At 44.5% G+C, this 26,517-nt stretch overlaps 1 protein-coding gene across 4 annotated transcripts in view; it reads left to right on the top strand.

The window, feature by feature from the left end:
* The window catches only part of LOC144785896 (metalloproteinase inhibitor 1-like), a 260,665-nt gene that overhangs the window by 28,343 nt on the left and 205,805 nt on the right, over positions 1-26,517 (top strand). For all 4 annotated transcript variants that reach the window (XM_078664768.1, XM_078664769.1, XM_078664767.1 and 1 more), the window contains one exon: positions 4,596-4,762. In XM_078664768.1, coding sequence (XP_078520894.1) covers positions 4,639-4,762 — 124 coding nt within the window. In that variant the 5' untranslated portion in view covers positions 4,596-4,638. The remainder of the gene's footprint in view (positions 1-4,595; positions 4,763-26,517) is intronic.

Genomic DNA, 26,517 nt, shown 5'->3' with positions numbered 1-26,517 from the left:
ATCAATTTTATCGCCATCCAACAGTTGGAATATCTCCAGCTGGTGTTTCACCACGAGCAGGTGTTCAGATATACTACCACCAGAGATTGTGGCCTGGGGGGCCCAGCAACAGGTAAAATAGTCGGGGAGACACCATGATGTGCCCGAGTACTTGAGGTAAAAGTAGCAGGTGAGAGGCCAGAAGGGATGAAAATACCACAATTAAGAGCAGCACCTGTTGCACGAGAGTGCAGGGGTCCAGGGTGTTGAAGGGCGAGGAGGTCCGCACTAGAGTAGGTGGTCAATTGGGCATGGTGCGTGGCCGCTGGGCGCTAACGGCCACGGATGGGCGCAGACGGGCTTAACTTTGGCGCAAATTCGGCGCGAAGTCGGCGCGCCCGCTGCGCTCGTCCGCTGCGCTTCCGCCATGGCCCCATCAATATACCCCGAAGGGGGAGGTAGCTAGCACGCTAACCTGCCTGAGAGTGTGGCAGACAGGAAGTGGTATAGGGCGTGTTGCTCTGAAACAGACCCTCCGCTCTATCGGCACACAGCCGCGGCGTAACGGGGTCAAGAGCAAAAGTGGCAGCAGGTAAGAATCATTAACACAATTAAAATTTCACATAAGTGTCTAAAATCACACAAACGCGATACATAAATGACCCCAAGCACGGAGGAGGCTCACGCTCTGTGAGCTAGGAGCAGCCTGAATCGCCGCTCTTGTCACTAGGAGCACGGGCCAACCCCTAGATATAACCACTAGCGTCACAACAGCTAGCACGCTAACCTGCCTGGGAGTGCACACTGCCGCGGCGGAACGGGGTCAAGAGCAAAAGTGGCAGCAGGTAAGAATCATTAACACAATTAAAATTTCACATAAGTGTCTAAAATCACACAAACGCGATACAAAAATGACCCCAAGCACGGAGGAGGCTCACGCTCTGTGAGCTAGGAGCAGCCTGAATCGCCGCTCTCGTCACTAGGAGCACGGGCCAACCCCTAGATATAACACCACTAGCGTCACAGCAGCTAGCACGCTAACCTGCCTGAGAGAGTGGCAGACAGGAAGTGGTGTATCCACAATCTGGAGTCCAAGATAGAAAAAATGCTGGAACTCACGCCAAAGCTGTTAAGAACTCCGGACACATCGAGACAATAATTTTATGATACCCAAGACATCAATTGGACGGCTGGCCTGCAACTCATTTACATCAATGCTACACATAACTCCATGGCCAGACCACTGATATGGAGGTCCACCAAAATGGAATTACAGATAGACCTCCTACATTCGATTGCACAGTGGCTCGCAGACGGGATCTCATCGGAAGCAAAATCCAAGGCTGTCTAGAAGATAGGCTGTGTTCATTTTTATTTACAGCCATCATTGACAGACTGGCGACTCTCCCAGTGGTCTGGACAGAACTTGTTGACACAGTTAGAAGCAAAGATGGCCTCCCTGTGGCTGGCAGGCCTTGGGAAGACTGCAGCCAATATGCAGCAGCTGAAGACCTAGAAGAGTCACATTTAATTCCAATAATAAATGTAATAAACAGTCCTCAGTCACATCTTGGTACCCTGAGCTCACCCTCCCCCACAAAACCTCCCACCTAGTAGCACTGACTGTAGACCCAGTACTAGCACTCAGCCAAATGGAGGGGACAACAAGGATGCTCTACCCAGCCCATCACAGCCAGGTGTGCCACTCTCCAGCGCAAAAAGGGCCCCAAAGGCCAAAAGAGTGTTGTCTCTGATAACCACAAAAAATCGGCATCCACCAGCAGAAAATGACCTAATTCAGCTGTATCCAATATTCATAATCAGGTCAGGCACTAACAGCACGAAAGACCTCACAGTAAAATACCAGCCTCTAAGACATCTCCACCCTCAAAGATGAACAAGGACCTTGTCACAGCAAGTTTAGGCCTTACGACTACTCCTCCTCAAATGAAAAACAAGCAGAGGATATATGCAAGCACCCAAGCTGCTTCAACTGTAACAGCAACTGTAAAGGTTCCTCCCAACAATGGACTTAAACAGAGCTGTGTGTTGCCTTCCCCCCCCATTCTAATCTTCACACTGCAGACCTGGGCAAAGCAACAGAAGGCACAAGTCTAGTTGCACCAATACTGGGAAGGGTGCTCTTCCCAATTCAGCAGTATGCAGACAATATCCCGATAATGGATAACACAAAAATAGGTCTGTAGAAAGCCCTTGACGCAAGAACAAGGCCAATAAACTTCTGGTGAACCATGGAAAGACCAAAATCATCATCTTTGGAAAATCCCTTCATAAAAAAACGAGAACACTGGCAGCTTGGAGATCTACAAATAACAACGGCTGCAAACTATAACTATCTAGGGGTCCGGTTCACTGAAGGGTCCAAACCTATGGCCCATCTAAAGCATCTTAAAACAATGGGCATGGGAGTCATTCACTGCCTGTAATGCCGTAATAGTCACCTGCAAAGCCCAACAGCTGAACTAATGCTAAAAGTCCTGAGAGCATAGCTGGTTCCAGCTCTAAATTGCGGCCATTTAGCCTTTCCGGAATCACTGAAACTGCAACGTAAAACAGTCACAGTTCAACACACAAAAACATATTTTGTGTACCCCTGCAAGCCAGAAGAGTGAGCTGAGACCGGAGCTGGGCATCAGGAGAATGGACCTCTGGTGTCAAGGGGAGTTATTAAATTACTACATCAGGACCCTATGGGCCCCCCAGAATACACTCAAAGCACAACTCAAAATAATCTTTGAGGCAGAGTACTCCCCATGGCAAGCATATTTAGCAGAGGCAATCGATACCGTGAAAAGCGAGGCCACCAATCTGCACCACCAGGGCATACCTTTCTCAGCCTGGAAAAGGGCAGTGAACATGAAGGTCAAGTAAATCTCCTTTGAACTGGACATCGAAAGCTTCCCCAATTCCGAGGCACTGGATGCCTCCCACATGCCAGGGAAAGCTCAGTCCAACTTTCATCAAGCCCTCACAGCGAAACACACATGAATATCAATACATGAGACTTCTTGCCCTACCAATCATGGACTTCACTCCTCCTGGGCAAGGCAGGATGAGGTAATATCCTGCAGACGTTGTAACTACAGCAGAGAATCGTGGCTCCCCTTTTTGTGCTATTACCCCGAATTCACCAGTGACTGTCACTGCCTGTTAGTCCTCTTATTATGGACCAGTGGAATAAGAGTATGTAGAAAAGCTTTGGACCAATGTTTCTCCAATAACACTCCTATGACCTCAGCAAGGCTAGGGAAATGTACTGAAGTTATCCAATCAGCACTCCAAAATGTCACACCTGGTTGACATTGACCCAGTCTCAATGTGACTCATGCACTTTCTCTCTTCTTCTTCTGGGGTGTAGAGACCCATCCTGCTCTATTGACCCCACCGCCACTTCTCCTGCACTGGACCATTTATGAAAAAGTTATGCCCCTGCATGTCTTAATGGACATATGCAAATACAGTTTTGCTCCTGCGGTTAGTCATGTCACACCACGAACACCCTTTTTTTCTGCCTCAAATCTCAGAGCCTCATTACGATGTCGGGCGGAAAGTTTCCACCCGACTCCGTCTCGGATTCGGGAACCGATCGACTAATAGTCGGCGGTTCCACCTGACTGATTACGATGCAACCGAACACTGTTCGGTTGGAGTCCCATTGTTCCCTACGGGAGCCCGTTTTCTGCCCGACAACATCGGCTCCTTGGGGAAATGGGGTGTGTGTGTAAAACCCTGCACCCTGTCATGGGCACTCCATTGTGTCTGCCACACACTGCAGGGTTTTACAGGAAGGTCCCAAATGTAACCCTTCGGCCCCCAAACGGAGGCCACAGGATGAAGAGGGCCCTGCTAGGCGCCCCCAAAGTCACTTTCTGACAGCCTTTTTGTGTCAGATAGGCCGACTCAGAAAGGGTGTTGGAAATCGACGTCATAATCGGTTGGTCAAAAACGCTGTTTGTAGAGGTGCACGATGCAGTTCTGACTGACACGAATACTCTGAGAGCCAGTCGGAACCGATTCAGAATAACCGTGTGGTTTACTTTCCCACCCCGAACATCATAATCGGTCAGGCAGATTGTAAACTGACCAAATCGGTTGGTCTAGGAAATTCCGACTGTCGGGCGGAGGCTTTCCGCCCGACATCGTAATGAGGCCCTTAGTGTTATTTAATTTATCTAAACACATTATTTCATAAAAAATAATTTGGTTGCATGTCAAGAAAAGGTAATACAAATGCTGCTTGATCACAATGCTATTCCTTTTAAGAATTTTAATGTCATTTGGAATGTCATTTCTTTTAAGAAGTACTGCCTTTTAATACTGTTTTAAAAGTTTATACTTGTACTCGGGAAATGCTGTGTTTGTTGCCTTCATGTAAGGATTTTAAGTAATCGATCATGCATAAAACTCACTCATTCATTCATCTTTCATCTCTGTATGGCAAGAGGCCGTTTGATTACTTCTGTGCTTATTTTGGCTGTCATTGTATTTGAATGTATAGATTTGTAGGCAAAAAAGAGATAGAAGTGCAGGAGAAAGACCCAAACAGCTGGATCCAACTTTTCATATAACGTCAGTGTTTTCTTTTACTGTCCCAGGTCAACAGACATCAAGAAGGTTCTGGCACACCGCATTATCACCATGGATGTCAAGATCCGGTTGTGGCTTCTAATGGCTTTGATGTCAATTTCAGCTTATTCAAGCTCAGAACTCTGCAACTGTCTGCCGAACCACGCACAGCAGGCCTTCTGCAATTCAGGTCTTGGTAAGGACTGCTGAACCTAAATTGGTACTCTGTGTTGCTCTTGAAGATGTTTGTCTGGTGAGTGGCATCTCTAAAATGTGCCACCTTAGGTTAGTAAGTGGTTAAAGGTTTGGCTGTGCCCAATATTGTTGGAAGTGTGTCATTTACACTACACAAAAGCCTGGGTAGATCTGGGTTTTTTCGAAATATGCATCCCACAATACAACCTGGTAGTGATCCATGTGACCTGAAGGGCATTATGTTGGTGAGGAAATAGTATCCTGTGCCATTTGGGGCATAGCTGAATGGTCACATAATGCTGTAACAGAGAATACCAAAAGTACATCCAGATACATCCTGGGCAGTTCAGAGTTTGTGATTAGTGTACACTGCCAGGAGATGGTAGGTGCATTTGGGACAATGGGTACCCCATGTACTTCTACCTGTGCAGACGAATTCCGCAGGTGTCCCAGAGACAAAAGAGTGTTCTTCGGTGTCTGTAGTATGGAAGTAGAATTTGTAATGAGGGTGAAAGGTTTGTTTATGTTTTTTATGACTATCTCTGCAAGGAGGACATTTATGGGGAGAAACAAAGAATACATCTTCGAACACAAGCATCTCCAATCATACTCCACTCCAATTTATGCCAGTTGATGACGTCATTCTGTGATGCACAGATGAAGAGTCTAGAGAGGCCAGTGCATCCTCACTGCAACAAGAGTTGCATCAGCTGTTCAGCATGAACTCACAAACTAAAGGAAACTTGTACTCAGATTAAAATCACTGTGCAAACACTTTCAACGTTTTAAAAAGTGTTAGTTTTGTAGTTTTATGGATTTAGGTTTTTTAAAATCTCGGATTGGTCACAAAACAGTGTGTTTTAAATTATACAAGTGGAATAGTTGAATGCTGGGTAACCTTCTTTCTCCTCTCGAGCTCTTCCGAGGAAAGGATGACTATCCTGACAACCTTCTTTGATTAGAAACTTGGAAACGGGGAGTGTTGCAAGCAGACCAAAAAGTATTAAAAAACTCCTTTAGCAAGATGGAAATATATTTTTAGTAAGAGACTTAGGAAGAACTTCATGCAGGCAAAGCATTGGAGTAGACCGAGAGCATGGCAGAACAGTGCTGAGCACACTGTGAATCTAGATCCAACAGGAAAAGCTAGAAAATTAAGAAAAAGACAAAAGACAAAGATCTCAGTTAAGGGGCAATGAACATGTATGTGTATATATATGTGCCATTTCTGTTGTGCAATCCTAGTCAAAAAGCAGTGGAGCAATGTACAGGCTCAAATATGACCATAAAGTCATCAAGAGATAGGAGAAGTAGCTGGTGCTCAGCTCTTGCCTTTGTGCTGTCAACAGGGAACCTAGAAGCACCCAGAGAGAAAAAAATTGAAAAAGCGGACGCTAGTACTCAAATGCTAATGCCGGCATGACATTGTAATTTTATGGCAAGACTGGAGGCTCATATTATACCTAATTTGCTTTATTTTAGTAGCAGCAGTCAAGAAGCAAGGGAAAACTGTATTTCTCATAAGGCTTAAGGAATAGAAGCCAATAGGAGAATCAGTGGTGGCTCCTCCACAGAGGCAGAGGAGTGTCACCCCACTGCTCAAAAGGAAAAATAAAATGATAATAACGTTTCGTTATTATCATTTTATTTTCCCAATTGCCGTCAGTGGTGGGGTGGTGCTGGCCAGACCAGGGAGGAGTGCTGTGCACTCTCTAAGTGCGCATAAACTGTTTGGCCTGTCCTCCTGGGTCGACCAAACCGTTATTGTGCACTTTGCATGTTCCTACCAGGCTGCATTACATAGCCTGATCAGGAACATGCACAGGGTCCCTGTTCCAGTCTGAGTGCTGATCCACAGTGCTCACACCAATCCCAACGCTGCATTTCAGTGTTTAGATTGGCTCAGGGGAGCCGGTCTGCCCGGTTGCTTCCTCCTGCCGCTGGCTGGGACAGGAAGATGAAGAGGTCAAGGACTGAGGAAAGAGGAAAGGTGGTGGCCAGATGTTAATGGTATGTACTTTTCTTTTTTCTATTTTTATTACATTCCTCCCCCCTTTTTTTATTACGCCCTTAGGGGCGGGCCACCGCCACACCAACCCCATCCGGTAGCAGCCGCTACTAAGAAGAATAACAGTAGTACATTATTAAAACCCGTCAGAGCTAAGGAACCTCTATAACACTTATCCTGACTGCAATCAGCCCTCTTTTCTGGCTGCTCACAATCAAGATAAGTAATTATGTCCTTATATTTAAATATTGTAAATTTAATAAATGTAATGTATTGTTTTTCTACTGAATTTCACAACAAGTGAACTTTTGGTTATGAATATAATATATTGTTACTCAAAGTTATTGCAACACAGTTGTGTTGTGTGACAATAGGTTTTTCCTTACAGGTTACCATTAATCATTCACTGACACAGTTCTTAACAGGCTTTTTCAGCCCAAGTCCTCTGATAATGTTGGGGCTCTCTCTCTCTTTCTCAGAGGCCGACAGCTACTGTATGCAACTTCAATCCTGGGCATGGCTTCAGTTTACATTTTCCCAACTCCTAGTAGGCAGAGGTTCTCTTGTCAACCGGTTCCCTTCTTGACGACGCGGGCCCTTCTAATGGGGGCCCACTGATGTTGCAGTTGACTTCTCTTCAGAGCACGGCCTGTACCCAGTCTCTCCCTGCTTCTACCTCACCAATGTGGGTCAATGTAAATATTTTGGACGCAGCCTCATCATAGAGGGCACCGTTATCTCTGTTGACTTACCCTTGTAACAAATAGCATTTAACCCTTTCAATACTAATTTAAGGAGTCTTTCACATATTTTTTGTTTCTTATTGGATTTATTTCCTCCACATTTCTAAATTCTTATAAATATTTCACATTATAAATTATTGAACTATTTCATATTTATTTTTACATTAGAATATTTAACATGAATTCAGAATTTCCCTCAGCTTTCCATGATGATGATAAAGGAGAGGACTTTTGTAGTAATTTAAATGATCGTATTCAGCAGATTACAAAAAATATAGAAAATACTTTGAAACACATTGCACAAAAACACAGAAATAAGGGTCAAGGCACCAAAATCCTCAGTCATTACTGTATCATGGCTATGAAGGTAAATTCAAACATGGTGGAACGAGCCAGACACGTGACGCTCTACGCCCCCAATGATGGAGACAGTACTTTACCCAAGACAAATTTAAACACAAATGGCTCTGCACTCAACTAAACATGTAAATACTTTATAAATGGATATCAGTGTCCAAAATCCGTCCCACGTAAGAAGAAGATGGCATCTCCCAAATGAAACACATTAATAGGCGTCTTTATTGGAAAAATAAGTTATTTTTATTCTTCGTTCTGTTATTCACTATACATTTTTAAAATCACAGCACACATTTGATAGCCAGCATGTTCCGTCCCATTTGGGACTTCTTCAGGGCTACAATATACACAAAAAGAAACCTAAAAAAAACTATTTACAATCTAACCTCATGTTAAAATCCATATGCAATACAAAATGCACCAGCCATGATATGTATTATTTCTCCATAAATTGCTGTGCAAATTAAATTTATGTTAAGAGTAACACACACTTATTTATTTAAATTCTAGCGAGATAACCAATCAACAGTACTATACAGTGAGGAATTATACTTATTAAAGTTCCATAGTATATATTGTCTACATGTTTATAGCCTTACCAAGATGAATTGACAAATATTAGTTTGTTCTCAAAGACTTTTCAGTAATTATTAAAGGTATTAAAGGTATTAGTGAACCCACAAAGTTCTGAAGAAACACTCAAATAAGCAGAGAGGCAAGCTCTGGTTAGGGAAGGCACTAGAAGCCAAACAGAGGAATAATCTAGGAAGCAGTAAAGTCTAGTGTACCTTAAACAAGTAAGATTAAGATTCAAAATCTTTATTTGGATACAAGAGGATATCCTTAAAAGTAGAGTCAAATAAGGACATATTGCAATAGGAATGATTCAATAACAGAGGGAAGACAAATAAATAGATAAACATCTTTTAAAAAAGTTTCCAATTAGAACAGGTCCTCCAATACACATTAAAAAAGTACAGATGCAAGACGAAAATTAATCAAGAAGTTTGTTTATCAAAGTTAAAATACAATAAAAAAGTAAAAGTAAACAGACTTCAAGGCTTGCACATTGAGTTACGAGTGCGCACTGCAGCTTTCAAAAAGGATCCGACCCGAAAGGTTAGCTCTTCAGCTTCCAAGGCAATAACCTTCCCATAAGCAGCCTTATAATCAATCATAGGTATAGCCTTAAAGTATGGTATCAAAAATCTTTTGGTGTATTTTAAATGGTAGCTACAGAGGAATAAAAAATACAGCATAGATTGTCTATATTGGCTATTACAGGGGAATGGCAAATAATCAAGGTTAGAATTGTACCCCACTGGAAAGCAAAGCAAAAATGCCATTGTGTCAATCCTCAGCCGAAAAAACAAACTACTTTCCCAACAACCAATGGGTTTTAGAAGATAGCTAGGTGGGACGTGGGAAATGTTCTCAATAGGCATATATCTAGCAACAGAGGTTTTCTGAATCTCTTTGTCGTATCTAGCTTTTCTGTATAGTGCATATACAGCCTTCTGAAGGGTTTTCTTACTTATAATACCAAAATCTGAAGGATTTAAAAATAAATATTCATGATTCACGCTAGTTGGGCTTTTGCGAACAGTGGCTAGCCAAGGTATTTCCATGCCCCTATCACATTTTAACCCCTTAGACGCTCATGACGAACTCAGCTCGTCATGAGTTACGCCTCTCGTACACTCATGACGAGCTGAGCTTGTCATGCAACGCGGACTTCCGCAAAAGTCAGTGCACAGCGGGAAAACCGCTAGCGCGCAAGGTGTTAAGCAGTCTGATATAATCTCCCAGGTGAGTTGTGCCACAAGATTCTTCCAGACTGTGAGCCAGAATATTGCGGGACGAGCCTTGATATAATTTTCAATGTATGGCAAATTAAGTTCACTGTGACAGGCTTACTGTGAAGAGGAGATAGGAGCACACGGGATTTTACGGCAAAATCTGTTCTCCTCCCCCTGGATGCTACCACAATTGGTGAAGCCCCACACTTCTGCATCATAGGTGGCAGTTGGAACACATTGGAGTGTAAAGATCTTAACAATGGCAGATACAACCTCCGAGGTCCTAGGTTGGGGCAAACCAAGTATTATATTAGTGGAATTAGAAAACGTTCTCCTACTGTATGCCACATGATCAGCCCACAGTCCATTAGAAGCAAATACCAACCCTAAATAGGAGAAAGTGCGATTGCTTTGTGAACAGTCTAAACAATTACCGTGTAAAAAATACTTCTTAGAGCCACATGCTATTAGAAAGGATTTTCTAAAATTGGTGCAGAGTTCCAGACTAGTTGATGGACAAGCTATCCAGGCTGATGAAGGGTCAGAGCTGATTTGCATATAGCCAGTGTCTAACCCAGGGTGGTGTGGAGTGCAAAAAAACTATGGATTTAGGCCCAGATCCTTGTACTGGGGTGAATGTATGACATTGTTCTACATTCTGTCCATCAACTGTGTTTTTTGCAATTTTCACCCCGAGTGGGCTGGGTATGCTAAGACGTGAGTCCCAGGCTCTCCACACCACTGGAGTCAAGCTATCCAGGCTGATGAAGGCTGATAGCCAGAAACCGGTCCTTGGATGCTTGATTCCGGTCTGGGAAAGACATGGCTTGGTAGTTCGGACTGGACTGTTCCCATGAGGCACAGGGTCAGAGCTGATTTGCATATAGCCAGTGTCTAACCCAGGGTGGTGTGGAGTGCAAAAAAACGATGGATTTAGGCCCAGATCCTTGTACTGGGGTGAATGTATGACATTGTTCTACATTCTGTCCATCAACTGTGTTTTTTGCAATTTTCACCCCGAGTGGGCTGGGTATGCTCAGACGTGAGTCCCAGCCTCTCCACACCACTGGAGTCAAGCTATCCAGGCTGATGAAGGCTGATAGCCAGAAACCGGTCCTTGGATGCTTGATTCCGGTCTGGGAAAGACATGGCTTGGTAGTTCGGGCTGGACTGTTCCCATGAGGCACAGGGTCAGAGCTGATTTGCATATAGTCAGTGTCTAACCCAGGGTGGTGTGGAGTGCAAAAAAACGATGGATTTAGGCCCAGATCCTTGTACTGGGGTGAATGTATGACATTGTTCTACATTCTGTCCATCAACTGTGTTTTTTGCAATTTTCACCCCGAGTGGGCTGGGTATGCTCAGACGTGAGTCCCAGGCTCTCCACACCACTGGAGTCAAGCTATCCAGGCTGATGAAGGCTGATAGCCAGAAACCGGTCCTTGGATGCTTGATTCCGGTCTGGGAAAGACATGGCTTGGTAGTTCGGACTGGACAAGTTCAAGTTCAAGTTCGGGCATTTATATAGCGCACTACTCACCCAGAGGGTCTCAAGGCGCTAGAGGGGGGGTTCACTATTTGTCGAATAGCCAGGTTTTCAGTTCTTTTCTGAAGGAGATGTGGTTCTGAGTAAGGCGAAGGTGGGTGGGGAGTCAGTTCCAGGTTTTGGCAGCCAGGAAGGAGAAAGATCTGCCACCCATGGTGGTTTTTCGGATGCGCGGGACTGCGGCGAGGGCTTGATTGGATGATCTTAGTTGGCGGGTGGGAATGTAGAAGGACAGCCGGGTGTTGAGGCATTCGGGTCCCAGATTATAAAGGGCCTTGTGTGCGTGGGTAAGAAGGCGGAAAGTAATTCTTTTGTTGACGGGAAGCCAGTGGAGGTTTTTTAGGTGTCCGGTGATGTGCTCTTGGCGCGGGATGTCAAAATGAGTCTCGCTGACGCGTTTTGGATACGCTGGAGCTTTTTCTGCAATTTTTTTGTAGTTCCGGCGTAGAGTGTGTTGCCATAGTCTAGTCGACTTGTGATCAGTGCATGGGTGACAGTCTTTCTTGTCTCGAGGGGGATCCAGCGGAAGATCTTTTTGAGAATGCGAAGGACGTTGAAGCAGGAGGATGATACGGCGTTGACTTGTCTGGACATTGAGAGAGAGGAGTCTAGAATGAAGCCAAGGTTACGTGCATGATCTGTGGGTGTGGGTGCTGATCCCAAGGCGGAAGGCCACCATGAGTCGTCCCAAGCTGAGGGGGAGGATCCTAGGATGAGCACCTCCGTTTTGTCTGAGTTGAGTTTTAGGCGACTCTGTTTCATCCATTCGGCAACTTCCTTCATGCCTTCGTGAAGGTTGGATTTGGCGGTGTTGGGGTCTTTGGTGAGTGAAAGGATTAGCTGGGTGTCGTCGGCGTAGGAGATGATGTTGAGGTTGTGTTGACGTGCGATGGAGGCGAGAGGACTCATGTAGACGTTGAAGAGGGTGGGACTGAGTGAGGAACCTTGAGGAACGCCGCAGATGACTTCGGTGGGCTCTGAGTAGAATGGGGGGAGTCGGACTCTCTGGGTTCTTCCAGCTAGGAAAGAGATGATCCAGTCCAGGGCTTTTCCTTGTATGCCGATGTTGTTGAGGCGTTGTATGAGGGTGCTGTGACAGACAGTGTCGAAGGCGGCGGAGAGGTCGAGTAGAATGAGGGCCACTGTTTCTCCGTTGTCTAGGAGTGCACGGATGTCGTCGGTCGCCGCAATGAGGGCTGTTTCGGTGCTGTGTTTGGCTCGAAAGCCGTTCTGTGAGGGATCCAGGGAGTTGTTGGATTCAAGGAAGGCGGCGAGTTGGCTGTTGACGGCTTTCTCGATTACTTTGGCCGGGAAAGGGAGGAGGGATATGGGTCGGTAGTTTTTCAGTTCTGAGGGGTCTGCTGTGGGTTTTTTCAGCAGGGCGCTGAGTTCGGCGTGTTTCCAGGTTTCTGGAAAGGTGGCAGAGTTGAAAGAGCAGTTGATGACATCGCGGAGTTGGGGAGCGATGATGGAGTCAGCTTTGTTGAAGATGTAGTGGGGACAGGGGTCAGAAGGCGAGCCAGAGTGTATTGAGTTCATGAGGCGAATGGTGTCTTCAATGGTGATTGGGTTCCAGGAGCTGAGGTTGTTAGTTGGGGGGATGGGATCTGAAGGGGGTGGGGCGGGTTGGTCACTGGGAGTATTCTTGAAGCTGTTGTGGATGTCGGCAATTTTGTTGTAGAAGAAGGAGGATAGCGCATCGCAGAGGTCTTGGGAGTTAGTGATATCGTTGGAAGCTGCGGAAGGGCTGGTGAATTCCTTGACGATATTGAAGAGTTCCTTGCTGTTATGAGAATTGTTGTCGAGACGGTCCTTGAATGCTGATTTCTTGGTGGATCGAATCAGTTGGTGGTGTTTGCGGGTGGCTGTCTTGAGGGAGGTCATGTTGTCTGGGGTTGGTTCTTTTCTCCAATTTTTCTCCAGGGTGCGGCATGTCTTTTTGGATTTTTTAAGGTCATCATTGAACCAGGGAGCCTTTTTGCTGGATGATGTCATCTGGTGTTTTTTCAGGGGTGCTAGTTCGTCCGCACTGTGGGTAATCCATTTCCTGAAGTTGGTGGCCGCTTGGTCTGGGTCCGTTGCTAGGGTGGGAGGGTTTTGGTTGAGTGATGTGAGGAGTTGGTCGGTGGTGATTTTATTCCATTTTCTCCGGGGAATGGGTTGTGGACGGTTGTGGGATAGGGTGGTTTTGTAGCTGAAGTGAACACAGCTGTGATCCGTCCAGTGGAGAGCTGTAGTGCGATCGAAGGAGATGTGCTTGCTGGAGGTGAAGATAGGGTCGAGCGTGTGTCCGGCTGTGTGAGTGGGAGTGTCAACAAGTTGTTTGAGTTCGAGATTGGACAGGTTGTCCAGAAGGGTGGTGGTGTTGTTGTCGAGCATGTTTTCAAGGTGGTAGTTGAGGTCTCCTAGAAGAATGTAGTTCTCGGAGGCGAGGGCGTGCGGGCTTACGAAGTCTGTGATGTCGTCGCTGAATTGAGATCGGGTGCCTGGAGGCCTGTAAATGAGGGTGCCTCTAAGGGTGGTCCTGGGGTCGGTGTGGATCTGAAAGTGGAGATGTTCGGCGGTTGCAAGATCGTCGTCAGAGCTGGTTGTGATTTTGATGGTGTGTCTATGGACGATGGCGATGCCTCCTCCAGTTTTTTTATTGGTGCGGTCTTTCCGAATGATCTTGTAAGTGTCCGGTATGGCTATGGCGATGTCGGGGGCAGAAGATGCATTCATCCATGTTCCAGTAATGAAGGCGACGTCAGGTGACGCGGTGTCGATTAGGTCCCAGAGTTCTGTTGCATGTCTGTGGACTGAGCGGGTGTTCAGTAGGATGCATTTCAGGCTGTTGAGTTAGGAGCTGTGTGCGGAGGAAGTGGGTTTTGTGAGGGTCCTGAAGCAGTTGAACTTGCAGGAGAGGCAGGCGAATGGGCCGTGGGTGCGTCCTGGGGAAGCTTCGCAGCATGGTGGGGTGCGTCCGGGGTTGAGGGCGAGAAGAGTAGCGGCATCATATGTGACTCTAGGGGGTTGGGAGCGGCGGGGACCAGGGGGTCTGGCGCTGGGCGCGGTCCAGGCGTAGACGGGCTTACCTTTGGCGCACCTTCGGCGCGGCCGTAGCGCGTGGACGCTGCGCGTGGGATCATCAGACATAAATGGACAGTGGAGGGGGCGGAGGGTGGGAGGGGCAGCAGGGAGGCGGTAGTGTGGCTGAGGGGCGGGCCTGGGGAGAACAACAACAACAAAATGGAGGGTCCGAGGGAAAGGCAGACAGGGGTAGTAAATACAGAAATACAGCGAGTGAGCAGTAAGCACAATCTGAACCAAAGCGCTGATAAAATTAAACACCACTACAAGCTATCGAGTGAGCAGCAATCCAGACATCACATGCGCAGACAAGCCAATAGTGATCCCAATAGCGCTGAAAGAGGCAGATAATCAACAGAGGCGCTACGCGTGTGAGGCGCCAAAATACAAAGGCAGCAGCAGTTCAGTGTTCAGCGCGCTACAACGATACCAGGGAGCGTCACAGCTGAAGCACAGGAGGAGCGTGGTGGAGCGACCGTACTGAAGCTGGGCCAGGTGGTCACAGTTAGGCTGGGAGAGAGGAAGGCTCGATGAACGTGGGTGGGAGGGGCAGCAGGGAGGCGGTAGTGTGGCTGAGGGGCGGGCCTGGGGAGAACAACAACAACAAAATGGAGGGTCCGAGGGAAAGGCAGACAGGGGTAGTAAATACAGAAATACAGCGAGTGAGCAGTAAGCACAATCTGAACCAAAGCGCTGATAAAATTAAACACCACTACAAGCTATCGAGTGAGCAGCAATCCAGACATCACATGCGCAGACAAGCCAATAGTGATCCCAATAGCGCTGAAAGAGGCAGATAATCAACAGAGGCGCTACGCGTGTGAGGCGCCAAAATACAAAGGCAGCAGCAGTTCAGTGTTCAGCGCGCTACAACGATACCAGGGAGCATCACAGCTGAAGCACAGGAGGAGCGTGGTGGAGCGACCGTACTGAAGCTGGTCCAGGTGGTCACAGTTAGGCTGGGAGAGAGGAAGGCTCGTTGAACGTGGGTGGGAGGGGCAGCAGGGAGGCGGTAGTGTGGCTGAGGGGCGGGCCTGGGGAGAACAACAACAACAAAATGGAGGGTCCGAGGGAAAGGCAGACAGGGGTAGTAAATACAGAAATACAGCGAGTGAGCAGTAAGCACAATCTGAACCAAAGCGCTGATAAAATTAAACACCACTACAAGCTATCGAGTGAGCAGCAATCCAGACATCACATGCGCAGACAAGCCAATAGTGATCCCAATAGCGCTGAAAGAGGCAGATAATCAACAGAGGCGCTACGCGTGTGAGGCGCCAAAATACAAAGGCAGCAGCAGTTCAGTGTTCAGCGCGCTACAACGATACCAGGGAGCGTCACAGCTGAAGCACAGGAGGAGCGTGGTGGAGCGACCGTACTGAAGCTGGTCCAGGTGGACTGTTCCCATGAGGCACAGGGTCAGAGCTGATTTGCATATAGCCAGTGTCTAACCCAGGGTGGTGTGGAGTGCAAAAAAATGATGGATTTAGGCCCAGATCCTTGTACTGGGGTGAATGTATGACATTGTTCTACATTCTGTCCATCAACTGTGTTTTTTGCAATTAATGCTACGGACATCATGGGTGAGTGTTACCAAATACTTGGTCAGATCATTAATATGAAGGATAAAAAGAAGAGGGGCCAGGGCACAGCCCTGTCTGACCCCTCTACCGACCTCAGTATCTTTCGATACCTCACCACCCACACCGATACGCACCCGAGCTTGCAGGTCTTAATGTAAATAAGCCAAAAAATATACACGTCCAGGCCGTAGTTTTAAAGGATAGTCCAAAGCCATGACTTGTCGACAAAGTCGAAGGCTGAGGTGAGATCCATGAAAGCTAAGTATATAGGTGATTTTTGGGTTATGGTGTATTTACCAATAATCAAGTTGAGGTTGAGGCACTTCTCAACAGTGCCAATATTACTTCTGAACCCCAACTGACAGGGATGTAAGATCTGGTCTTCCTCGGCCCATGCCCTAATCTTATTGTACAGGACCCTCCCCAAGAATATCAGCGTGTTATCGATCAGGGAGACCGGCCTATAACAGCTTGGGTTGGAACGGTCACCCTTTTTAAAATTCAGCACAATAATACCGGTGGACCAGGTGTTAGGTGTAGTGGAAACTGTTTAATTATTAAAAACGTTCAACAATAAGGGCGCCCAAAAATCTGGTTGATTTTTAATAAGGTCAATGGGCAAACCGTCAGGACCTAGGGCTTTGCAGCCCAGCCTCCTCTACTTCTGACAAATTAATCGAGATCCTAGTGGTAACTGCATACTCATTTGGGGCTATAGTTGAGGCTGGTGCTGACTAAATCTTAGAGATAAGCGCTTCCCACTTCTCGCTGGCAAAATTACAACTAATTGAAGACAGAGGATGTCCTAAAGACCTCATATCTTTAACGGCCAACCAGAAATCCTTCCCATTTTTTAACGTAACTGTGCGAGCATGATTGTCCCGGCGTTCCCTGACTATTTCCTCCTTTCTAATCGAGATAGCTTCTTTCGAGCGTTGTCTAAGTGTTTTAATGAGAATTCTATCTCTTGGTTTTTTGACGAGTGCCCTCAAAGAGCTCTGTTAGCTACAGAACAATCAGTGTTAAACCAACTAGGGCCGGAGTGTGTTTCCTTGATGGGCCTGGATAACAAGGTTGTAACTCCCACACATAGCTGCGTAAAAGCAGTGAGTACCGCAAGATTATGTTACTTAAAAGACAGACAGGTATTAATTAACTCTTGATATGTTCTTACCATCTTACCAAAAAAGACTTTATTATCTATACCACGCCAGACCAATCTAAGGAGGGGGACAAATCCCTTGCACCACACTCTTTACCATAGATCGGCCTGGGGCAAGATTTAAAGTTGGTTGATGGGGTAATGATCCCCATGGACAGTAGGAAAAACCTCAGCTTTTGACACACATTTTTCTAATGAAGAGGAGATAAAAATGAAATCGATGGTGGAGGCTGAGCCCCTGCCTCTGTAAGTAGGTTCTATATGGTTAACTCTTGTAGATACTGCGGCAAGCTCCATCACATCAAAAAAGTTATCAGTGCTTATATAATTTTTATACCCCATTACACAATGGTGCCTTGCTGGTAGGGTGAATAGCAGAATAAATTCCGCTGGGTAGCTTGACATTGAAGTCACCCCCTAGACAAATTCCTATAGAGCTAGCAACAGATTCAGACTTCTCAAGGAAGGAGATAAATTTAAACATATCAGTAAAATTCGTGCTTGGGACGCTCTGAAAATCATTATTATAAAAATTAATTAAACAAACTGAAACCACCCATTTATAAATTATTGCTTGAAATGAATCATTTTTGGTGTTAAGGACCCTTGCACTACCACCTGACATGATATTAATCCAAATTGAGAGGCCTCCTGATGGTCGGCCAGAATTTGGAATAGGGACTACAGTATTAAAACATTCAAACCCCTCCAGGAACAGCTCCTGTGTGACCCATGTCTCCTGAAACATTGAAATATCCTATTTTTGGACTAGCTCCAACGAGTCATGTAAGTTCATTTTAGATGCCAAACCCGCAAAATTCCAGCTTAATATTTTCAGAGTGGAGTCAGCGTCAAGCACAATTGGGATATCAAGTTCACGAGGAGGAAACACAGTTGAAACGGAAGCTGGCTCAGCTAATAGTGATGGTGCTAGTGGGGAAGACAGTCAATCCTGGCTATCCAAACCTGACAGTGGCAAAAACCTATTATGTAGAGAGAGGGAAGGGGTGGCAGAGGGAGCATCGGAAAATGTAGCTCCCAAAGAGGGTTTATAAAAATAGCCCAGGGGTAAGGCCCGTATGCTAGTGGCAATATTGAAATGGGCCTTCTGGGCCATTATTATCCATTTAGCTACTGACGGAAAACGAAAATTAATGACTATACAATCCCCCTTGATACTCTTTGGAGACTACTCCACCCAACCGACTCTTCGTACCATAATGATGTTATTGGTGAGTGACGCCCTAAACCCTTTGTGTTTGGATAGCCAATCCACAATTTTGTTAAGTAGTTGATCCCACGATTCAACTTGATTAGCCTTAAGAGGGGGCACACCCGCCAAGACCACGATGTAAGGGCAGGGTGCCGGGGCAAATTTAGCACCTCCCTACTGCCATTAGGACTTAAAATACGTGTAGTATCAATACCACCCTCACATGATATGCTACCTCCTGGAACAACACTGGTCTGGGCTACAATAGGTGTGCTGACAGGGGTAATACGCTGGGCCACATTTTTAACAAGTGAACAAACTACACCACCATTGTTAAAGGTGCTATTTTTCACACTACTACGCTCAAGAGCAAAGCAGTCCTTAACTTAATTACAAACACCACAAGACTCAGTAGATGGGATAGGTTTGGGTACACATGTCAGGGAGTGAGGATTAGAATTGTGCATGTTGTTAGATGGTGCAATTAGGGCTGTACTCCCAGATATAACAAGCGCAGTAGAACTGTCCTGGGAGGTTGAGTTCGTGCCAACTGACTCAAGTTGGGGCAATTGTTCCCTCAAAGTAGAAAAGTGGATGTCGAGTAGATTTTTTACACACTCCAAGACAGTATCCACAATACGGTTAATGGTAACTGCAACTGTCAGAGGAAAACAGGCCAGTTTCAGTCTGAATACTAACAGAGTGACAAGGTTCAATAATTGGAGGGTGCACAGAAGCCACAGCAGTCTTGGGAGTTGGAGAAGTGCGTAACCAAGAACTCAGAGCAGTGCTGGATGTACTAGAACGGTTGGGTTGCTTCCTCTTGGCGCTAATGATTTTAGCAGGCTTTCTTCTACGTTTCACCCAAATGATTGCCTCAGGGGCTGCCGGTGTTTCCAGAGGGATCGAGTTTGATATGGGAGTGTCAATTGTAACACCATCATGGGGTGCATCAAGGGAAGCCTCTGAATTAATATTGGTACCGTTGGATATAACGTTCAAATTGGTGCCCATCAAGCTACTGGGAGCAGGGAGTGCTCCCATGCTGAGGGAGAGACGCCTCTCGGTCAGTTCTATCTCATTAGACACAATACTGACAGCCCTTTCCGGCATGCTATCAATGCTTGTAGTGACGGGTGCCCCCCTCGCTTTCCCATGATTACGACACAGCTGTCAAATCTATATATGCGCTCTCACCTCAAATGTTTGCAGAACACCAGTGAAAGAGGGGTGGCCCAGCCCAGTCTCTTCCAATCTCTGAAGGGTGCAGACGGCCCGCCCTTGGCCTAGGCATCACCTGGGCACTCGTGCGCATGTCCTGCGCTGCGGGAGCCCACCGGTGCTTAAGTGCGTCGCCGGGTGCTGCTGGTGTGACGAGGTGGTACAGGGGAGCCTGGGAGTTGGAGTCCTGAAGAACAACGATTTTCTGGACTCATACCAACCTGGAATCATCACGACCCAAAGCACCAAAACTGCCCTGATCGCAGCCACTGACGACGGATGTATGACATTACAATGCACACTTTTACAACGCATGCCTTTACAACGCATTTTTTACAACGCAACATCCATTACAACGCATTCCATTACAACGCATGCCATTACAATGAATTTCCTAAAACTACCTTTACAACGCATTCCATTACAACGCATAATACCTTTACAACGCATACCATTACAACGCATACCATTACAATGCATGTTTGATAAGTATTGGATAGTGTAGGGGTAAAAATTACTATTCGAACTCCAGGGGGTGCAACAGTAGGGTACGTGTTGGATAGTGTAGGGGTAAAAATTACTATTCTAACTCCAGGGGGTGCAACAGTAGGGTAAGTGTTGGATAGTGTAAGGGTACTATGCGTGATGGTATGCTTTGTAATGACTGTGTTGTGATGACATGAGTTGTAATGGTATGCGTTGTAGTGTCATGCGTTGTAATGGTTGCGTTGTAATGACATACGTTGTAATGGATCTTGCGTTGTAAAAGTTTCGTTGTAATGGTAGTGCGTTGTAAAAGTTACGTTGTAAAGGTTGTTTCCCTGACAACATCAGAACCCTCCTAGACCAGAAAGAAATAGCAGCCTTGATCCTCCTCAACCTCTAAGTAGCCTTTGAAACTGTGTCCCACCACACCCTGATGAAGAAGCTTCATCAGATTAGAATCGTATCCTTCCTCATTGGAAGAACCCAGAGAATCTGCCTTTCACCTTGAAATCCAAGAACATCATTTGCAGGATCCTTCAAGGTTCATCTCTCAACGCAACTCTGTTCAACCACTACATGACCCTACCTGGCCAGCATCGTCAGAACCCATGGACTGAACATCATATCCTACGCAGATGACAGCCAGCTCATTCTCTCTCTAGCTGAGACACAAGAGTCAACTTCCACTTGTGCAAGAACAGTAACAGCATCACCAACGCAATGGAAAACATCGGCCTTAAACTCAACATAAACAAAACAGAAGTACTGATCTTTCATAACAACACCTCCCCGTGGAACGACTCCTGATGGCTGGCTGTACTAGGTCCTGCTCCTACAGACCACAGCCAGGATCTCTGTAGCATTGTGGACATCCACCTCACCATGAAAAACCAGATCAACACAGTCTCCTCAGCCTGCTTACTCATTCTTCGCATGCTCCTAAACATCTTCAAATGGCTCCTAGTCAGCACCAGGCACATCGTAACTCAAACCCTCATCACCATCTGTCTAGACTATGGCAACACACTCTACAAAGGAGTTACCGCACATATTCTGAAGAGATTGCAGACCATACTGTACTCAGAGGCCAGACTCATCCTCGACCTCCACAGATGGACCCACATCACCTCACACCTGAACAAACTCTAGACAGATGTCAATTCAAGATGCTAGACAATGAAAAATAGGAACAATCGCACTCCAGTTGTGTTGGGTGGTGTGACAGTTTGCTGGCAGGTAAATAGGTGCTATTTGGTACTTCCTTCTGAGTAAAAGGAACGATAAATGAATCCTGTTGCGTTATTCCAAAAGTGAGTAACGTCGCCAAATGCACTCAAAAAGAAACGTGATTCAATATTTTGTTATTTGTTCATCTCAATAAAGTTTTATTACAATATTCCTTGAATAATTTCAAAGTTCCTTGACGTTATTTTCACATCAGTATATCAAATTAGACATCAGTCTTCATAGCCCAATGCATTTCGGGCATTAGCCTTTTATCGGGGGCTTCCTGTACTGTTGAAAAGGAATATACAACGGCCACCAAAATGTATACAGTCTTTGTTCAAACTCCATGAAGTTATAAAGAATTTAAAGCTTTTGGGCAGTTCAGCCTTATATCCCTGACTGTGTATACCAGCTCAAACAGAGATGTACCATGTGAATGTTCAACAAAATAAATACATGAATATTCGTATGTGATTGTAAAAAGTGAAACAACCTGGTAAAAAAGACATGGTAACGAAACCCCGAGGGTAAATCATTTCAACAAGTCCATATTCATGCCTGTGTTTGAAAGAGTGCATCATGCAGGGTACTGAGTGGTGTATCAGAACTTAATCCGAAAGTGCGCTCTTATAGTCTGTCGGTAGTATGGTAGATTTTGATATCCTACCTTGACCTGATCAGTACGATATATACGATGATGTTGTAGATTCTAAATATCAAATATATCAAACACTTAAATAAGTGGGTGACTATCACGTCATTCACTTTAACACGGGTAAAAATATCGGTACCTTAGAAACTTGGCGGATCTTAACGGTCCGTGTTTTGTTAGTTCGAAGATCTAAAAAAGATAAACCAGTATATTAGTCCTGGTAATCCCGAAGGAATAGCGAAGCTTCGCTGTAAAAAATCGTGTGAGTCTTACCGGTAAAGTTTCATAAAGGATTCTGACCGGGTTCCCGTCTCTTCCGTAGAAAACACGGAAGTGTACACACTATGTTCGTCGCGTTTCAAGACGTGTCATGAGGCATGTAGACATAGAAGAAATACGACTAGGTACTGCGAACGAGGTAAAAAAGTTTCCCCAGTTAGATGTGTGTAGTGAAAAAAGATACGAGATCTTAAATTTAAATTTGCGGTGAAAAGAGAAATGTGGACTCCTATAATAAATGTAAAGTAGTGAAATAAATAATGTGTGTGCGGGGGTACAATAATGATTCTGGAAAATAAGAAAAAATCATCAAAAGAAGTTATCTAAGACTAAACAACCTTGGTACATGTCAAGGGTGTACCGGTCATGTGAAAATGTAAATGTGAATCGAAGATGATGTAGTTCACATAATTTCCATGTAATGGATATTTTCATAATTAATGTTGCAAACACTGTGAAAATCGCTGAGAAAATCATAGGATCTATCTTCAGAATATTATACATGATCGTACTTTGGCTTCATCATATCACGTTTTACAAGAAACAGTTCAGATCAAAGCGATCATTCAGTCCCTTCGGGTGAATGGTGTTCAGGAAGTTGATCCAAAATATCTCTCGTCGTAGGAGATGCTGTGTATTATCTCTCCCAGGGAGAATCGTTGGTTGTTCCCAGATAAGAAATCTGAGTTGATTGGGAGTATGGTTGAAGGTATTGAAATGCGATGCCAACGGTGACTTTGAACTTTTGGTACAAATGTTACTCTTGTGTTCTATTACCCTTGTCTTAATTTTTCTTTCTGTTTTGCCCACATATTCGAGGCGGCATGGGCACTTAATCATGTAAATTAGGTTGCGACTGTCACATGTCGTTGTTAATGTGTCATCTACCATGATTTCGAGATGAAACCTGTAATCAACTTAGGGATTCCTTACTACGAGGTGATTGGCTTGTCTGTCTAGATTTGCAAGATGCATACTTAACTATCCCGATGCATCCACAGTTCAGTAAATAGCAACAGTTTTATTTATTTTTTAAAGAAATTAACCCAATTGTTGCACATCTCAGGGTATCCATTTAATAATTTATTTAGATGGCATTCCTTTAATGGCTCAAAATCTTCACACTCTCCAGTCCCAGTTTCTTGGAACATGTTCCCTACTCTAAAATCTAGGTTTCATTCTCAACAAAGAGAAATATATTCTACCTCCTTTCAATCAAATTTAATTTCTGGGATTTCTACTAAGTTCAGACATTTCTACTCCTCAAATGTCTAAATCCAAAGTAAAAGCAATAAAAATCATAATTCTCTCAAACTCTTCCAGTTTCCTTCAGTTTGCCAGGCAATATTCCTGTTTTCTCATACTAAGAACGCTGCTCAACATCTTCAAGTAGTTCCCCACACACACAAGACAAACAGTGACAGAAAACCTTATAACCAACAGACTGGACTATAGCCATGCATTCTATGCTAGCATCTCAAACCATCTCATTCAAAAGCTCCAAATGACTAAAATGCTGCTACCAGACCCCTCCTGGGCCTCCACGCAGTGCTCATATCACCCCTCTCCTCAGAGAACTCCATCAGATACCTATACAGAAACTTTGCCATTTCAATCTACTCACCCACACCTACAAAGCCCTAAACAACTCTGGACCTGCATACCTCAACAACCATATTTACTTCTACCAATCTTACAGACCACTACGCTCAACATCTCTCTCCCTCACACAAGTTTCCTGCATCCACAAAAGCCACTGCTTGTCTTTGAGAGGAAGCCGATGACCTGGCTGTTCGATTAGGAGTTCTATGAGGCCTATAATCCTGATTAGCGCCTCAGCATCCTCACAGGTGATTATCCATGCTCTACGAATCGAAATACCATACCATAGCATTTCTCTAAGATCTCTTGCAGGGATTGTAAGTCTTCTCTCCTCACTGATACAGGCTATATTTTTGAGGCCGAAGTGGATGCTCAGTGGATGTCTAACTTACTTGGTTGTAATAGATTTAGATCTTGAGTCTCAAAAAGAACTCCAGTAGTGGCTAGATCATTTAGATTCCTGGCTCAGCAGAACAACGTTTGCTACAGCACCAGATTTTGTCTCCGAATCAGATACAAGTTTGACAGGTTGGGGGGCTTTGTGTGGTCAGATGACGACTGGAGATACATGGTCGCAACAGGCATCTATCTGCATAAATTGTTTAGAGATGCTTAAAGGTGGCTATATAGTACGGACTTTTGCAAAAAACCAACGTTAGTTGTCGTCTCCTCCTTGGAATCGAAACCTTGCATCAATGTGATATATAAATCACCTTGAGGAACAAAATCCACACTTCCAGAAGAGCTAGCAAAACATTTCGGGGAATTTTGGCTTATTTTCAAACTTTCAGTCGGAGCAGAATTTCTTAATAGCACTTTTAACAATCGTGGATTGGTATACTCATTATCTTCAAGTGATTAGAGACTACATCACTCCATTTCCAAGAAACTGCAGCAAATGGGGTCTCCTAGCAATGTACGTTTTTTGCTCCTGACTCAACTCTCGTCTCCACAATTTCTTCGGCTAGAGACAAAATTCCTTTGCAAAGTGTCAGATGACTTCCTATAGTATAGGGCTCAGGGAGTCAGTAATGCCTTTCCTCCATTCTTCATTAACAAATGGGACAACAGAGGTCAACCCTAATTCTCCAAGTTCCTCTCTGGCAGTCTCAAGTGCACTATACAGTTATTTTAGAAGAACACGTTGATTTCCCAGTTATAACAACATCTTTCCCCAGTCTTTCTATGAACTCCGAAGGCTATATGCATACATTGATATTGGACAACGATCCATTATTAATGGCCTGGAAGATACCAGAGCAGCCCTGTCTACTCCAGACATTTCAACGGAAGCTGAAATTATATCTCAAAATCCAGGGTTCCTTGAACCACCAAAGCTTATAAATCAGCATGGACTTTTTGATCAACATGGTATCTGGGAAAATCTATTGATCTCTTTTCCGCCGATATCACTGCGATAACATATTTCCTTGCTTCTCAGGCTAGCAAAGGATAGACATACCATCAATTAATACTTATCTTTCAGTAACTTCTGGAAATCCCCTTTCCTATTACTCACTCCTGATTGCAGTCAAGATAGGTGTTATAGGTTCTACATATTTGATTGTTTTTTATTAATATGCCACTGTTATTCTCCCATTGGCATGTTGTCATTAAGCCTTATGGGAAATGTATCTTCTGCTTCTTGACTGCTCCTATTAAAATAAAGCAAGGTAAGAGAAGCGTAATACATGCCTCTGTGTCGTTATTAGAATTGAGTGTTTCCTTCATTAATACTAGGAAAATCTACAATCTACTTCTCTAACGAATAAACATGTTGCTAAAGCACTGCCTGTTTTGTGACACCTTTCTGTCTACCGCCTATTATCCAAACAAATGATGACCCCTGAAAAGGCTTGTTCACACCTTATATTTACAGTGCCTAAGGACAATCCTGATCAAGCCCCATTGAATATGGGAACGCTGACATTACTTTGTTTTCCATCAAATAGTAAAGTTGGACTTTTTCTCCTGAACTATTGTATTAGAATTCTTTGCAAATTATGCTCACATCTGAAACTGTGATATTAAATATTGTCTACTACAACTTCTATGTACCAAAATGCTCTTCAAGTTGCACAATGTAAATATCTTTTCTGGCAAAAGTATGTACATGTAAAAGTTGTGGAATGTACAATGATCTGAAATTCAAAGCATGCATCTTTTGATATGTTGCTACATTTTTTTCTTGTGACTTTTATGGGTGGGAAATATGTGGGGAAGGAATTTTTAAACTGATTTCCACAGATACTAAACCTAATGATGAACTTCGTAAGCAGTTCATTGAAATGTAAGTAGGTAGGTCCTATGTTTTCGATTTGGGGTCGTATTTAAAATGAATCCCTAATGATTTTTAAATAGGAATGCATATAATTAATTGAATACATTCTAGTAGTCAAATGATTTTTTCAATTAATGATTAGAAATATACTTCAAGTTAATATGTCATTTTGCAAATGTTTATACTTGCAGTGAATGCACATTCCTTTTGTGTGTATTTGTGAAATAGTTCTAACACAACAGATACGTTGTGCACCTACAGTGCACCAAACACAATTAAAAACTGTGACCCTTTGGTTACACCAAGTTCACCTAAAGTGATTGAATTAGCCAACTGAACTTTCCTACAACAAAATACATTTACCACAGCTAAATTTAACTTGCATTTAGGTTTCCTTTATGGTGGGAGCTGCAATCAAAAACTAACTTTGCTCTCTTTTCCTGCCCTTCTCCTTCCATATTGAATGGTAATTACCTGTGATGTAGGCAGGTGCAGAAAGACTCTGTATTGTTGAGAGAGGTTCTGACT

This window comes from Lissotriton helveticus, chromosome 10, assembly GCF_964261635.1.
Source record: "Lissotriton helveticus chromosome 10, aLisHel1.1, whole genome shotgun sequence".
Classification (NCBI taxonomy): Eukaryota; Metazoa; Chordata; class Amphibia; order Caudata; family Salamandridae; genus Lissotriton; species Lissotriton helveticus.
The sequence above is the reverse complement of the archived record's forward strand: the minus strand, read 5'-3'. Positions and strand labels throughout refer to the sequence as shown.